Genomic DNA, 18,300 nt, shown 5'->3' with positions numbered 1-18,300 from the left:
GATTGGACAAACATCAATATGTGTTTCCATTCAATTACTTTCGTATCTTCAGTTTATTATTAGAGTTTATGTGTCGTATCAATGTTGTGTCTGTGTCAGTATGAGTTCTTTAGAACAACAAAATGCTAGTCCAAAAATTCAACCAGCTTACCGAGATTCTCATTCTACAAAATGCTACTCATCATATACATATATGCAGTGATAACTTAGACTGAGAATCTCAGTGACTCAGTCTACAACTATAAGAAAACTGAGAGAGGTAAATACATGAATATAAATACATAATTATATTTTGTATGATATAATGTGTATAGGAATTATGTGGAATTCCAATGATTTCATATAGGAATGACACAAAAGAACTAAAAAAGGAAATAATAAAGAAAATCACACTTTAGTCCTTTCCCATGATCCACCATGCATGCATGCAATGCTACCTCAGGCTGTCTTGTCAAAGAAGGCTGGAACTGTCGTCGGAAGAAGTTTGTCGGCGACTATTCTTGTTGGCCTTGGCCTTGGCTTTAGGGTCACCACCACATACTATGGAGCACTCAACACCACAGATATTACTAAAGCAAGAAAACAACCCGTTCCCTCCATCTGTATGCCTCCGCGAATGGCGGCTAGATTTAGTTTTCGTCGTGTTTGTTGTTGGTAAGCTTGACATCTCACCATTGTCTATCACCGGAGGCAACTCCGTCCGCCACCTCTCTAATTTTGACCCCAACCCTTCAACACTCTCATCCAAACTCCACCCTCCCACTGTTGAATTATCCTCATCGATCACTGGCTTCTTTGCCATTGCAGCTGCAACCTCTGACGGAGATGGTCCCAGCTCAGACTCTGTCATCATAACCGGCCTCATGTTAGCCAAGTTGGACCTCATCGGTGTCGCATATTCCATTCCACCGTTCAACTTTCCAAACGGATGCATCGGGGTTCCCCTGTGCGAACCGCCAAATCCCATTGCAGGGTTGAACTTCGAAACTGCCGGTGAATTCCTAAAATGTGGCGCCACCGCTGGAGAGTTTCGAAACTGAGGCATTGGGGAATTTCTGAACTGTGGCATAGGGGAATTCCTAACTTGCTGCATGGGAGTATTCTTATACTCCGGCATAGGCGAATTCCTAACGTGCTGCATAGGCGAATTCTTATACTCCGGCATAGGCGAATTCCTAACTTGCTGCATAGGCGTATTCCTATACTCCGGCATAGGCGAATTCCTAAACTGTGGCATTGGAGAATTCTTAAACTCCGGCATTGGCGAGTTTTTAAATTGTGGCTTAGGAGAGTCCTCATATTCCGGCATTGGCGAGTTTTTAAATTGTGGCTTAGGAGAGTCCTCATATTCCGGCATTGTCGGAGATCTCATATACTTAGGCTTTGGAGAGTTCTCATATTCTGGCATAGTCGGAGATCTCATATACTTAGGCTTTGGAGAATTCTTATACTCCGGCTTCGGAGATTTATGAAACTGCGGTTTAGGAGAGTTCTTATACTCTGGCATTGGAGAGTTCTTAAACTGCGGCTTCGGAGAGTTCTTATATTCTGGCATAGTCGGGGATTTCATAAACTTTGGCTTCGGAGAGTTTTTAAACTCCACCATCGGAGATTTCGGATAATGACGATTTGGCGTGGCCTTAACTTGATAGGCAAAGTTCTGTTTCTCATTGATATCAGTGTCTCTTGTAGCAGCTTCAGAAATAGTGTTAACAAACGAAACATCCTTCTCGTTATCATCAATATCATTATCAATATCATCATGATGATAATGATCGTGATGATTATCATTATCATTTTCATCATAGTTGCCGTGTTCGTCATGGCTAAACCGTGGTGGTGGCGGCGGTTCCACGTGTGTATCAGAAGGAGCAGAACTTGCTTTTCCATTTTTTACTATCCACGGAACAACCCCATCGCTGAGAACACTGCTAATGATAGAACTTTCCTCATCATGAGACGGCTTTTTCTTCTTACTTTTCTTCTTCTTCTTGTTTTTATTCACCTTATTTTCGCTAACTTCCGAACCAGAAATCGCAGAACTAGCTCTTTCCTTATTAATAATAGCACGTTGGTGACGCAAAACCGCTTCACATGCAATAACAGAACTCGTATCACTTTTGGTTCGTCGTAGTTCAGGTTTACCTCCACCTCCACCGCCACCTTTGTCACCTCCGAAAACATGAGGACTAAGATGATTATGGCTATCATAAGCATCTTTCTCTCCCATCAAATGCCGATACCCAACCGCAGAAGCATTCAAAGTATACAACGGCATACTCCTCATGGAGCTATCCAAAACCGTTACACCGATATTAAGAATCCCCTGAGGCCTCCCGGAAGGCCGACGAACCTGAAGCGCGACAAACCGCATACCAAGCGGAGCACGGTCGTTATGAAAAGGCCTAGCCGGCGGAGGAATAAGGTTTCCTACGAGAACACGAACGGTCCCGACGTGAATATCTTTAAACCAATGCAATGCATAGATCTCAATCATGATCGCTGACGTGTCGCTGTATAGAAACTCATCGTCGACGCGGAAGACAAATTTGTCGTTCCATGTTGGATTGGTGTGGCCTTGTGTGTCCACACGTGTGGAAAGTTTTCTGTCGGGATGAACCCATGCAACCGCGTAGGTTCGCATGTTTCTTCCCACGGAAGCCAAATCTTGTCCTGAGATGACATTTAGTTCCAGTAATTGAAACGGTGCCAATATTTGCGACATTGTTAACGATTATGATGAGAACGAGAACGAGAATGAGAATGATGAAAAGGAGAATGAGGATGATGTTGGTTATTTGAGTTTATAGGATCTGACGTATTTTTTGTAGAGTCTTTCGGAAGTTTTGGAGCGTTTGAGGGTTTTGATCCAGGAGAAGGTGAAAAGGGAGGATAAATGGAGGGGGGTGCGATGGGAGGGAGGAGGGGTGCCACTCGGAGTCGTCCGGGAGGTGGACGACGTAGGAGGGCGTGGCATGAAGAGGGGGGAGGGACTAAAGAAGAAGAAAGAAAATGACGAAAACATGGAAATAAGGTGTTTGCTGTCATTTTTTCGGTTCCGTCACTCTGTTACTCAAACGACACCCAATCATTTCATAATTTGGTTCCGCTTTTTTCGTTACCTCTTGTCATTTTCTAATTATTTTTCCTTTTCTTTCTCTGTTGTTGGGATTTTGACAAACATTGTCGTTTCGTTCAACAATACTTTTAAGAAACAAAATTTCTGTTACGGATATAAATTTGAGAAATTATTTTTAATGAAACAATCATAAACCTATATTTTTTTAAATAATTAATAAAAATAGAAACAAAATTTTGATTTTTTTTAATTTTAATTTTTTTAATTGTATTTATGGAGTGATTGTGTTTATAAAGGAGAAAAAAAATTGTATTTATTGTTTAATTAATTAAAATTTTGTGATTGATTGAGTGTAAAAGAATTTCTTATATTTGTGTCTACCTAAGGTGGGAATAGGTTGGGCCGAGTTAGGCTTTGTCAAGCCTGAGTTTGAGCTGCTAAAAAATTCAAAGCCTAAGTCTGGGCTGTAGTTTATCACAGGCTTATTTTTTTGCCTGAGTCGGACATTTTTGAAGACCTGATTGACCTATTAGCCTACTCAAAAGCCTATTTATTGTAAATAAGTCATTCCACTAGGGATGGCAATTTGACTCATCCCCAGTGGGTACCCACAAAAATATCCATATCAGGTAGGGTAAAACCCGCAAAAATGGGTACGGACACGGGTAATTACCCATTTAAATATATGGGTATGGGTGCGGGCACATGTACCTTACTATCCACCACACCTCATACCCGCATTACATATTTCTATAATGTCATTTATATTATTATATAAAAAAATGCATGTTTCTACATTTTTTTAAAATATATCGCTATTAAATCATTACACATTTTTAATAAAAGTGTTTATTTGTTTCTCAACTCAACAATAATAAGCATAATTTTTTTAATATTTTTAAAAGGACTTAAATTATATGATATTTTGTAATTAAATGGTTTAATTTTACTATAAATGCGGGTAAACGAGTAATGGTATGGGCATTGAGGTACCCACAAGGTACGAGTATAAATATTGATACTCACGCGGGTTTGGGCTCGGGTACGAGAATTTTTTTTAACTACGGGTATGGAGACAGGTACTATAGTACCCTGCCCAAAGCCCATGCCATCCCTACATTCCACTCAACTTTATATAGACAACAAATTACATGATCATTGAGATTTTTTTTTTTTGATAATCAATGATGTATATTTATATATAAAGAACTGTACCAGGAAGATACAGAATGAATACAGCACAAATGTAGTTATGCATTTTCCAGCCACCCCCCAACTAACTAGCCTACCATTACATAAAGTCTAATGGACAATGATTCCATTCATAGAAATTATAAAGCACTTTCTTCTTATTTCCTATAGCTAGCCACCACCAGGAGAATATTTTCACATTGTGGACTATTTCCTCGCTGTCACGAATCACATTCTCAAAGATTACGGCATTGAGATTTAATGTTTGTTTGAATTGGTTTATTTGAGTAAATTTTATGATACTATTTGTTTGAGAGAACTTATGGAAACAACTTATGACATTGTTCATAAGATTTTTGTTCATCTTGTTTTCATAATTTTTTCAAGATCACTAAGATTTATTTTTATATTCTAATTCAAAGTACAAAATGTAATATAATAATAATAAAATTATTCATTTTTATTTAAATAGACTGACTTCATAGGTTTAAAAGGTTTTTTTATATGGCTTGTGGCCTAACATTTTTAGTTAAATATGCTTATAAAAAAGCTTAAGCCCTTTCTATTTACATAAAAAGCCTGACCTAGCCTAGGCCTATGTAGGTTGAGCCGTAGACTTCTATTAATCGGCCTGATCTATTTTCACCTCTATGTCTACCTAAGAATTTTTCTATAAATCAAACATAAATTATGCAAGGTTGTGTTAGAGACGATACCTTCCTTTTTTAGAATAGTTATGTTTCCACTATGAAAATGAAAAGAAAAAGAAAACTATTATTCCTATAACATTTTGAGTATATGAATAACATTTTCAGTTTATTACTTTATTCATCAGTAATAAATTAAATTTTGAGAAGATATCGAATGTAGAACCCTGTGAATAAGCGTGGGATACATTGGAGAGTAGTCATGCTGGATGAAGGTTTGTCTTAAAACTTTAAGGAGGCATACCAGGATTGAGACACAAACAAATTAAATAAAGACAAGTGGTTAAAAGACTAACTCATCACAGAAAAAGTTAATAAGAACCTTAACTTCAAGATTTGATAATGTTCCTATTGTCATTAGAAGCTAATAATTCAATGTTTTAAGTCTGTGTTCGACATAGTTGAATTAAGCTGAGTAGACTTAATTGTATTCGACATCAACGCAATTTCCAATGGATATGCTGGTATTCAAAGGTGAGAACTACGAGAGGTTGGTTGCGCAAATGAAAGTCATCTTCAAATTTCAAGTTGTGATTGAAATCGTGAATGATGGAGTACTGATATTGAAAGTAAATGCAGATGATGTTTTGAAAGAGGCGCACAAGGATCAAAAGAAGAAAGATGGAAAAATTCTATTATTGATTCATCAATGCGTGGATCCTAATGTGTTCGAGAAGATCATTAAAGATAAATCATCTAAAGGAGCGTAGGACAAGTTGAAGAACTTGTACGACGAAGATGACAAATTGAAAAGGGTGAAGCTGCAGATGCTGAGAAAATAGTTTGAGATAACATATACTATTCAAGATTAGTGTTACTCATGAACCAGATGAAGGCGTATGGTGAATCAATCGACGATTTGCAAAAGATTGAGAAAGTGTTAAGATCTCTAACTGTAAATTTTGATTACATTCTAGTATCTATTGAAGAGTCTAAGAACCTAGATGAGATGAAGTTGGAAGAACTTGAAGCTCCATTAGAGGCTCATGAGATGAGACTGAAGTAAAGGAACTCAGAAAGGGAGAAGGTGATTGAACAAATACTACAAGAAACATTCATCAAGAAGTCTAAAAAAGAAAAGGCGAAGCAAAGAAAGAAATTTGTCAATGATGAGAAGTCAAGCAAGAACTCAAAGAATCGTGATGATTCAACCAAGAAAGGCATGTGCAATAATTATTCGAGGAATAAAGTTGACATGAAAGAGGTGCAGTGCTACAATTGTCAAGGATTTAGCCATTACGCTCGAGACTATTAAAGAAAGAGGGAAGCAAGAGCAAAAGATAATGATGAAGTGCAATATGCACATGCTGGACATTGTGACTCTGATTATGAGCTACTCATCGTCAATACTTAGTCGAACAATGAGCAAGCCAATATGTGGTATCTGGATTTATGATGCAATAACCACATTATTGGTATTAAAAACTGGTTCACCAAGTTGGATGAATCAATTAAGAAACTAATCAAGTTTGCATATGGAAGGCATGTTACATCAGGTGGAAAAGGAAACATATTTGTGGTCAGAAAGGATGATCGAAAATCCAATATCACAAATGTGTTTATATGTATCTTCGATGACAAGTAACTTGATAAGCATAATCAATTACTTACAAAAAGGTACAACATGAAGCTAGAAAAAAATCAGATTAAAGTGTGTGATGGTGATGGAAGGATCATTCTAAAATCACCATTGGAAGACAACAAGACCTACCACGGAAGAAGACAAGAACTGGCCATGGCATCACATGTATGGTCGTCTAAATTTTAGAAGTTTAAGTATGCTCAACCTGAAGAATATGGTGTATGGCCTACCTCAGGTGTAGGAACCAAGGTCAAATGTGTGAGAAATGTTGTAAAGCAAAGTAGGCTAGGAAAGCATTCAAGCATGACTTGCCCATGAGGTCGAAGGAAAAACTGGAGCTAGTTCACTTTGATGTGTGTGGCCCTTTTGAAGTTAGGTCGAATGGATGTGACTGCTATTTCCTAACTTTCAAAGGTGAATTTACTAGATATATGTGGATTTATTTGAATGAAAGGAAGAGTGAGGTATTCACACAATTCAAGAAGTTTAAATTGCATGTTGTCATACCCCAAAATTTGCCCTCCTTTTTTTCCATTTGGCTTATGTTAAAATCATATGCATACATGGTCATCAATTTATTTGAATATGTCATGCATTTAACATACCAATCGTCGCAATGTTTATAGCACAACCATCAGGTCAAGGTTCAATGATTTTGGTTTTTATCAGTTTAAAGTGAATTTTCAAGACGGAATACTACTTGGTGATTATTCGGGTTTATTTATCATATTTACTTATGGTGCGAATCATATCTTCATTTGAGATTCATGGTTATCAGAAGGATTGGAATGATTATTGCTCAGTTCAGACGATTACTTGAATTCAAAGGAAAAAGTCAAAGATGGAAAATTCTAAGGAATACTTCATTCATGAAAAGTCATAATACAACACTTATTTCTTGAGATACAAGTAAATGTAATGGGTTACAAGGAAAAAGGATAAAAAAAAAAATACAATTTTTTGATATAGTTGACCTTTTGGTCAAATGGTTGACTTTTTAGTCAATTGTTGACTTTTGGCCAACTTTTGACCACTAACTCGATTTTTACTCTTGAATATTCTTAGACCTATTCTATAATTTTTAGATCAAGACATCTATCGTTTATCATAAAAAATCAATAAATTAAATGTTTATGCTACATGAAAAAATTCCAACAAAATGCCCTTCCATCAAGCCTCTTTTCCATGCATCTATCTTCATTTTCTGATATCAGTTCGAGCTCAATCTTCCACCGTAGTGTTCACCTTGCTACAAGAAAAAATATGCATCAAATAAACGGAATATATTACAGATCAAAGCCATCCAAAAGTTGCTCGGTGCAACATCACCTACTCTAGGGGCTACCAAGCCAGGAAGGAAGTCCATTATAGTATTAGTTCAAATCATAAACAAGTCTAATGCTTACAACTTTTCATCCTAATTACTACCCTGTACAACCTCTACGTAAGAACCTCCTAAATATGATAAATCTCATCTCACTTCCAATCACCACAGCGATGTCTAACAGCCTTGGTCCCAGTTACTGTATCAACGACCTTTCTCCTAATTGAAGATCACACTTAAAATAAACAAGTCACAACCTAGTGACGAGGGAAGATTACACTTCTAGTAAAATATACTTAGTCTTGCTTCACAGCTTCAACTAAGAACAAAACTTGATCTTGCTTAAAAGCTTTAATCAAGAACAACACTCAACTCTAAACATAGAAAACTTAAAGAGTGAGAATAAAAACTCAACTCAATACCAAAAGGCTTTTGAGTGATAATAGATAGATTGACAAATGGACAAGCAATACATAGTCTACCACGAGTATCAAAAGATACAAGGGTGACAAAGCACCTACACGGGAGACTCTCAAACATGCAACTTTTTGCTTCCCCTAATTTACAAAATCCTACAAGAGTCATATTACATTAGGTAAGGTCTTTTCTTTAAATACACCTCTCCAGTCCACGGGCTTCAAAATCTGTATCCAGATATTTTTTGATTCATAAGTTGATTGATGTACCAATTATGTAGATAAATCTCCTTAAATCTTGGAACACAAATATCAAGTTTCCTAAATTGTCTTAGCATCCAATTTTGGCCACTTGTACAGCTGGAGATACAAAAGATTGTTCCAAATTAAATCATCATGACCTGGGAAATAAACTAAGATATATCCAAAAGAAATATCACAGAATCAAATCAAATCAAATCAGTCAAGATTTAACAAACAGCCTGTGTTAATGTTCTGGTATAACATGTCACAACATTTGTCAGGACATCTTTTCTGAGTAACATGTTAGAACATCTTCCATAACATTTGTAGTAAACCATGTATTTAGCAAAATTGTGTCAATCCTAATACCATGGTACTAAAAATCTCTCTCTTTGGTTAATTTTGGCTAAAATAAACCATGAAACAGACTTACAGGAAGATGAATAAAACCACAGAGAAAAATGCATAAAGTATCAAACATAAAGAAATTACCTAAAAATAAGCTACATGTTGAACATGTAAGATTTGTACACGAGTAAGAAGATGAGTGATACTCCCCCTTAATCTATTTTACACGAGGAAGAAGATGCAAGACTCTCCCCCTAAAATATATAACCAATTATCATCACAGAGAGACAAATCTCCCTCTCAAGAGGAAGAAAAACTTTTACTGAAAGCATAAGAGAACTAGTCTGAACATAACATTGAACCATCCTAGTTCAACATATTAGAAGAACATGCAGCAGAAGCAACGTACATAACTCATCACAAGACACAATTATACCATGAATCAGACCTCATGACTTAAGACATACACAATCAGGATGTTATTACATCCTACACGATAATGTGCAGACACAACAAAGAACAGACTTAGCAGCAGACTCAAGACTTAAGCAGCACCAAAGAAAAGAAACACTCAAAAGAAATAGACTCAAGACTCAAATAGACAGACTCCCCCTAAATTGTTGGAATTCACAATTTAAAGATAAAACTTACACTGGACTCAGAGCACTTTTTCTCCCCCTTTTTAACCAAAAATTGACAACCAAGGAGCAAACAGAATAAACTATATGTCCAAAATAGAAGGGAACACTAAACTAAGGACATTTACCTATAGGAACAAACTAAGGGTTTTTAGAAAAAGAAACAACTAAAAAATATTACCTTTTTTTACCTTTTTTTTATAACAGATAACATTAGATAGCTATCCAACACTGCCTTCTGAGTCTATATCATTGACCCAAACCTTATCAGTATCTGAGTCTGAATCAAGTAATTGATCATGTTTTTTTAGAGACTTCATCTTAGATATTGATGTTTTCCCTGTTCTGGATGATCCAGTAGATGTTCCAACATTCATTATAGTGTTGGACACTCCGTTCTTTGAACCAGAACACATTTCCTTCTTGATTTTTAGCAAACAAACCTTCTTTGCATCAGTAAATAAGAAAACATACTCATGTTGAAACGCAACTATTGAGGATGTTGAGGTAGGAAGACTTTTTAAATACAAGGGAGGTTACTTAGATTGTAACGACACCTTGTTTGTAACCAACCTGAGTCAAGGATAAAGATCAATTGTAGTAACAATACACCACTCATCATGAGAGAGTGAGAGAGATAGGGATTCTTGTCCAACTTTCTCTTTTTCCAAGCCTTTGACTGTTGGAAAATGTTACAACATTTGAAATAACATTCTTTATGCCAAAAATATTATTCCTTTGAGATTGCACATAACACTAGATGAGAGAATATGGTTGACACATCCGTCCAAATAATCATGACTATACTTTCTTAGTGGAACAATTCCAGAATTACCCCTCATTTTATAAATATAACTTGCACCTCAAGTTATGATGAATAATTCTTCTCAAGGCTTCTTCTCCATACCAAGTATAGAAATGCCAATACTTGCATGTAGTAAGACCTCTATTATAATGATAATAGAACCAATGACTTTGTTCTGTAAGTAAAAGAAGATCCTTGAACCTTGATAGCAGTATAATGGTACACTACTATGTCACGACATCAAGTTTGACATAATACTCTCTAAGTAATTAACCCAAATTGAAATTACATCTTCTTTCAGGATAACCTAATCTTCAAGACATACTAGGATTCAATTAATTCTAATCCAAGAGATCACAATATCCTCCAATAATAAAATCTTCTTCAGACTTGGTAAATAGATTTCATACTCACAGACTTATAACTATTACATGTTTAATTTCTAAAACAACTGATGATCACAGACCAAAATAAACTCCAAACAATGAACTCCCTTTTTAAGATGCTGAGAGCTTCCTTATTTAGTGCCTTCTAGCCTTTTAGAATCTTCCACAATTTTGAGTAACAACCTGCTGAAATGATGTTCCAACATCTGGTTGAACATCAGTTTCTTTCAATGAATACATCACTGAATCTGGTCCTGGTAACATCACCAAAAGAACCTCTCTCAATAGAGTAACTCATAATCATACCTTGTTGTCAAAGATAAGAACCTTTAAAGACTTTACAGATAATTGATTTACTTTCTTATAGACCATGAAAGAAAATCATATAGATGTTTCTATCCACCAGGACACTTATCTTGCATTGAACTGATTTGATCCAAGAATAAATCCTAGACCTTCTGCAATACACTAATGTTGCAACTTCAGACGTGACATCTTGACTTCATCTTCCTTGATCATAAGTAAGAGAATAAACAACTAAATACTTGTGGTAAAAACAAATAGCAATTTCTCTTAAATCCTCTCAAGAGCTCCATATACCCCATCAGATATAAAGCATCCTTTTCTTTATGACAATACCTTCAAACTTCACATAGATGACTTATATTTAATACCAAAGTAATTAGTCCTTTGGTAGAAAGACAAACTATCATAAGCTTTACAGAATTCACCATGAATTCTTCAATTCTTCAATGCCCTTCAAATTTTCTTTTGAAGACACCAACACACGAATAGTTGATAGAATGAAACTAAACATATCACCAAAAACACTTTTACTGCAGTTGAGTGTCTGGAACAGTTAGTGCCAAAATATCAAACATCTTAGTTGAATTTCTAAGAGAGGTATGAGAATAAGGCAAAAAAACCACCTTATATGAGTCATTAACCACTTCTTGGTTAACCAATGCTGAACTTGACCTTCGAGGAAGTCAAACAAAAAGACCTGTTAAAATCATACTTTCACATAAGACACGTCTTCAATCAAGCATCCACCTTTAGCATGAGTATACTGATGTCTAACACAATGTTGAAACATTAAGATTGACATCCTTGACCTTGCTTTCTTCTTGATGAAAACAACCTTTTGTCACTTTGAATTTTCCCTTTGTTAATAAGCAATGAAAACTTATCCTCCTTAAACTTCAAATCATCTTCCCTCCTAAAGAAACTCCCCCAACAGATCTGGATAGTCCTAACAGACTTGATCAAAATATCAAGCTTTAGGATTAAGAGTCACCTTGGAAAACATAGACACTTCTTCATTCTCTTAAGACATAAGATCAGAAGCTAATCACCTCCTACTTCTTCATGGTTGACAACTCCTTTTATTCTAGAAGCTTAGATCATAGAATAAAACTTTCAGCTCATAATGAGATAAATCTTCATAACATAAATCTTCATATAAAGTCCATCTTCCAGTCAAACCAAAATTACCTTGGAAACAATAATCAGGAAACCTTTCCTAATTAGGCCAAGACAAAGAAAACCTAAACAGTTGTCCCTGAAATAAGCAGGGCATTTTGCTCCACATCGATCCAAGGTTTCCACACTCATATGAATTCTTTGACATTGATAGATCTTTACTCCAGTTCCAACTTTTTCTTTCAACATCACATACTTCAGTACATATGTTTTTGACATTTATTAATCTTCAAATTTTAAAAGTGTTGCAGTTTTTCTTTCTTTCATTTTTGTTACTATAACAAATATTTCTTTATAAATATAACAAAACAATCATCCATTAAATCCTCTATATACTTGTGTATTACATAACCATAGTTTGTTCTTTACCAAATTTACAAGAGATAAACTTAATTCATAACCATAGTTTTTTAGTGGCAGCAATGCATTATTTTTTTTTTGAAAAAATTGTCTTATTTCGGAAGTTCATTTCTGAAAACAGTATTTCGGAAGTTCATTTCCGAAATACTGCGCGTTTTGCAGATTAAGCAAAACAGCCCCCCTCTCCCATTCATTTACCCTAATCTTCTTCCAAAATCATCCTCTTTCAAAATTTCTGCAACAAGCAAGTGTGAAGTCAAATAGATTGCCCAAGTCTTCTTCCAATCTCAACCTAAATAATCTCGAACACTAATTGGTAAGTTTAGCATTTTATTTCAATTTTTAGATCCATTTGAATAAACTCTATTAGGGTGTTTAGAAATTGAAAAATATACATTAAGATAGGTTGGTACTGATATTAGGTTGTTTAGTAGGCATAAAAGTAGTTTTGAAGTTTGATTTTGGGGTCTGCCATTGGAGGTTGCAGAGAAGTTCTGCGCAGGGGTGTTTCGGAAGTTCATTTCCGAAAACACCTCCATCCCAGTTTTCGGAAATGAACTTCCGAACTGTATCAGAAGTGCAATTTTTTTTTGTTTTTTCTTTCGTCTCGCATATTAATCGATTTCAATTGTTTACAGGAACATGTCAGGCAACCAACCAGCACGCATCAGACAGGATAGAGAGTCCCAGACTGCGTCGGCTAGACGCGAGCGGGCGGCGGCGCAGCTGGCGTCGACCCAGGGACGGGGGCAGGGCCGGGGACCCCGTGTGCGAGTTCCCGTGGACGTGGGAGAGGGTACCTCTTCATCTGGATCTAGGAGTCGGCTGGCTCGGGTATCTTCTTCCCGCCAGCGAGAGGAGGAGGAGGAGGAGCAGGAGGAGGAGGTGGCAGTGGCATACCACGAGCCGAAGGGGGTACCGGATGTTGACCCTCCATCCGGGGAGGAGGATGAGCAGGAGGACAACTACCCGAGAGGGCCCTTTGACAGTTCCGTGCTGATATCCTACCGCGATCACGTCGCTTGGCGTATCTGGGAGGGAGAGGTATTTTTTTAATTTAACCGTTTATAATTTAGACGTTTATTCGATATTTTCTTAACGGTCTATTTAACATATGCTTTTATTTGTTTTTTTTGTAACAGGAGAGAGATCCTTTGAAAATGGTGAACCACGCCCGGAAGATTTTCAGTCTGTTTAAACCAGCAGCTGAGTGGTTTAACGACGTGGTGCGAGGTTCAGGGCTTAGCGGGCTCTGCATGACGGGGTACACCACCATCAGCCACGACATGCATGGGGCTTTTGTAGAGCGCTGGCACAAGGAGATGTCTTCTTTCCACTTGCCGGCTGGGGAGATGACGATCACCTTGCATGACGTGCAGTGTCTTCTCCACCTGCCGATCAGGGGTCCGCTGTGTAGCAACCTGCCCTAAAAATTAAATTTAGAGTCGCCACCTATTCTGAAGGGCGAATACGAAACCCTACGCAGTTAAGAGATCGGGGTAAGTTATTATAATCAGGTCGAGGGAAGGTGTTAGGCACCCTCAACCCTTTCCTATTGGCTTTGAATCTAAGGGTCAAGTTTTATGGCTAAAAGTTAAGGTTAATAGCTAATGAATTGAATAGGGAAAAAATTGATATTTTAGGGAGGGGGACTCGCCTTGGTTATCCAAGTACCTACGTATCTCCTTAGGGAGAATCAGAGTCAACGTAGTTCGGGCACAGGGTTGTATGCCTTTGAATTGATATGAATGTGTTGACGGTATTTTGAATTACCGTTTCGCAGTTTTGAAAAGGTATTTTTGAATTACCTTTGTAGTTTCGCAGTATTGAACAGATGGAAATCTGTGGTTTGTGGTTTGATGTGTTTTAAGTGTTTGGACGTACAACCCTGATTTAATATGTCACCGTTAGTTGCGATGAACAATAGGTTTGATCATTATAGTTAACGGATTAAATGGGCATTGCTGGTTACTTAGATCGATAGATTGATCGTCGCGGGCAGCAAATTGAATGTGTTTTAGATTTTGTATATTTTTATCTCTCGTCTAGTGCGACTAATAGGTTTAGTCGGGTCGAGGAGAGAATTAAAATAAAAGGGTTAATGTTTTATTGTTTTTATCTCTCGTCTAATGCGACTAATAGATTTAGTCGGGTCGAGGAGAGAATTAATCGAAGATTAATGTTTGCCAAATAGGCAATGGGATTGGGCAAGCCCTAACGCATATAACCTTCTAGGGTTTTTATGATTTTTTAACAATTAAGATGATTAAAATCAATTAACTCGAATAATCGAGATAATCAAAATAATCGGGAAAATATTATAATCCTAAATCCTAATCCTAATTTGATATTCTGTTCCTAATTTAAATAATTAATTAAATTATATACAAACAATTATTATTTAAAATATGTAAACAAAAAAATAAATAAAAAAAAAAGTTTAATAAAACCTGGGCATAATCCTGTGTGATGTCTCTTTGGGTGTCCATGGTGAGCCTCCATCTTCGTATGCGTTAGATCTGGATTTGGCATGATCCTGTGGTAGAGATCAAAGGTGCATGGTAGCCTTGTTATGGTCATGGGCGCAGGATCTCATGAAGATAATTGTTTTCAAAAAACAAATAAATGGGTGAGTCCCCCAGGGTTCGAACCCACGTTAACACGCATGACATCTTGCATACTCCTCTCTCCACTAAGCCACTGGTCATTCGCTGATACAAACATCCACATGAAATATAATATATTAAACAAAGTGGATTTAGTAATTTAAATAAGAACCTGCGCGCCCCCACAAGTCTTCTTCTTCTTCGTGAAATTCTAGAAACGCACAGAGCCTTTAGCAACCGTTTTTTCATAGCCATTGATCTGCAGATTCCAAACTCACAATACCAACACAATAAACCGTAAATATGAACCCAGATTGAATATATGGAATGTCCCGAACACATTAAACCTCTTAATTCAACCTAAAACTACTTATGCCCAATTTCCCCAAAATCAAAGATACAAACCCTAGCTATGGTGTTCTTCAAAACCTGCACCTAAATTCAAATTAAAGTATCCAGACGGTTCGAGGACATCAATACAAACACGAATATATAATTGGTTCGCAGGTAGGAGGTGTGTATGTATATAACCAAATTCAAGAAAATGTTGCTTGTTCGTGAGCGTATATCTATGTCTCTGCACAGTATGGATCGATGGTGGTTACTGGGCTAGCTTCCAGAATCGTTCCAGGAATCGATTGAGATGCTTAAAATGCTTCAAATCCGCTTCAAATTTTCTGAACGAATTTGGTTTTTCCGGTTTGGAGGATTCGGCTGTGGCCTCAGAGCTGCAGAAATTCGTCCGAAAAATCCCCCTTCTGTACGTGAGATGTGTTCTTTTTTATATTAACAAATTAGGTCTAACAAAAAAGGAAAATATATTTACATTAAAATCATTAATACAAATTTTATTTACATTGATTTTGGTATCCAAAATTAATATTTTTTATTTTAGATTTTTTGAGCTATAAAATGCATAAAATCAACATTTAAATGAAAAAATAATATTTTAAAAATACTCCTAAAACGGAAAACGAAAATAATACTTTAAATAATAAAAAAAACTTATTTTTGTGATTTTTAATAATAAGTGGAAATAAAAAATTAAAACTAAAGTTAGAAAGCAAAAAGAAAAAGTTAGAAGTAGGATTTGAACTCGGGACCTCGCACTCTTGTACACTCAAATCCTTACCGACTGGGCTATGTCAATTATTTGAAATAAAATGACATATGAAAATATGTGAGGGCAAATTTTGGGGTATCACAGCTGCCCCTGTTCAATCTTCTTAAACCTGAAGAGTCGAATAGGCACGTCTGCCTATCGTGATCTAAAGGTAGAAGATGATTGAACACTGAAATGCCCTGAAATTTGCCTTTGTTGGGAAGAAATCCCGTGGGAGATGGGCTTACAGATGCCACCCAAGGTAAATACCCCTCCTTTTTTTAGAATGTGACGCAGACGCTTTCGGAAGGAATCATTGTGTTTCGATTGTAGCACGGCCTAAAAAGGCAACCTGAAATTTATGCAATGTTATGATGCATGCAATGTATGATGCAATGAGCCTCTCAAAATAAATGAGAATGATGTATGTATATGCACTATGTGTGAATGAGGTATGTTAGTTGAATGATGCATGATTGTTAGTTATGTTAGTTGAAGTATGTTAGTAATTCTGAAAAGAAAGATAACACCTTTGATTGTTGTTGATGATGTTTTGAAAGATATCACTGCCGAGGGACTAACATGATAAGAAACCCAATTGAGAAACCCTTTTGTAGATCCTTGTTGTAAAATCCTTTGTAAAACCCTGTTTGCTTGGAAAAGCTCCTAGAAAGGATGGAATACGTCTTAAAGAAGACTGCCTGGAGAGGCTCCTGCACCAATAGGATTACTTGTCAAGCTCGCCTGCACCATTTGGATTTTTGCCCTGGTTCGGACAAATTTCACCTGCACCATTTGGATCATTTGCCCTGGTTCGGACAAATTTCACCTGCACCATTTGGATCATTTGCCCTGGTTCGGACAAATTTCACCTACACCATTTGGATCATTTGCCCTGGTTCGGACAAATTTCACCGGGAAACATCAATCAGGTGATTGGAAAGAATATCTCAGTAAGGCTACTGGCATCGGTAAGGTTACCGGAAAACATCAATCAGGTGATTGGAAAGAACATCTCAGTAAGGTTACTGGCATCAGTAAGGTTACCGGAAAACATCAATCAGGTGATTGGAAAGAACACCTCAGTAAGGTTACTGGCATCGCTAAGGTTACCGGAAAACATCGATCAGGTGATTGGAAAGAACATCTCAGTAAGGTTACTGGCATCGGTAAGGTTACCGGAAAACATCAATCAGGTGATTGGAAGTACACCAACAGTACGGTTACTGTCATCGGTAGGGTTACCGGGAAGCAGGTGGATAGTATAGCTTTAACACCAGAGTTTTGAATTGGATGTTTTGATGTATTGGACAATGCTTATGCATATGATGATTGATGTAATGAGTGGAACGAAATAATGTCTTCTATAAGACTACCTGAAAAGGTTTCTGGAATGGATATGAAAATTTGTCTTGAAGAAGACTACATGAGGAAGTTCTTAGAATGGATAGAAATTTGTCTTAAAGAAGACTACCTGGAAAGGTTGAAAATGTTTTACAAAGACTACCTAAAGAGGTTCTTGGAGAGGACAGTGAATGTCTTAGAAAAGATCACCCAGAAGGGTTCGTATAATGTCTTAAAGAAGACCACCTGAAGAGGTTCCTGAAAAGGATGACAAATTGTTTTAAAGAAGGCTACCTAAAAAGGTACTTAGAAAAGGAATGTCCTGAAGAAGACTACCTAAAAAGGTTCTTAGAAATAACGATGATTGTCTTAGAGAAGACTACTTAGAAAAGTTCTTAGAAAAGGACTGTCTTAAAGAAGACCACCCTAAAAGGTTCTTAGAGATGACGATGACTGTCTTAGAGAAGGCTACCTGAAAAGGTTCGTAGAATGTCTTGAAAAAGACTACCTAAAAAAGTCCCTAGAAAGGATCGTAGGATTTTTCTTAAAGAAGACTACATAAAAAAGTTACGGTGTAATGTATCAACCCATGTATGTAATGCATGATTTGTATGTATTTGTATGATGCTCCAATGGTAGGTTATTAATAACCAAAGCGTATATAGTTCGCTGGAGTTGCAGGTTTGT

General features: G+C 36.7%; 1 protein-coding gene across 1 annotated transcript; it reads right to left on the bottom strand.

Moving 5' to 3' along the window:
• Positions 1-137: 137 nt before the first annotated feature.
• Positions 138-3,016, bottom strand: LOC131618570 (uncharacterized). The gene has a single exon (XM_058889766.1). It carries the CDS (start codon positions 2,723-2,725, stop codon positions 452-454), a length of 2,274 nt encoding a protein of 757 aa, XP_058745749.1. The 5' UTR covers positions 2,726-3,016; the 3' UTR covers positions 138-451.
• Between the last annotated feature and the right edge of the window lie 15,284 nt (positions 3,017-18,300).

This window comes from Vicia villosa, linkage group LG1, assembly GCF_029867415.1.
Source record: "Vicia villosa cultivar HV-30 ecotype Madison, WI linkage group LG1, Vvil1.0, whole genome shotgun sequence".
NCBI lineage: Eukaryota > Viridiplantae > Streptophyta > Magnoliopsida > Fabales > Fabaceae > Vicia > Vicia villosa.
The sequence above is the reverse complement of the archived record's forward strand: the minus strand, read 5'-3'. Positions and strand labels throughout refer to the sequence as shown.

Coding starts and splice junctions, on each gene's coding strand:
- LOC131618570 (XM_058889766.1), bottom strand. CDS start 2,725: ATGTCGCAAATATTGGCACCGTTTCAATTACTGGAACTAAATGTCATC.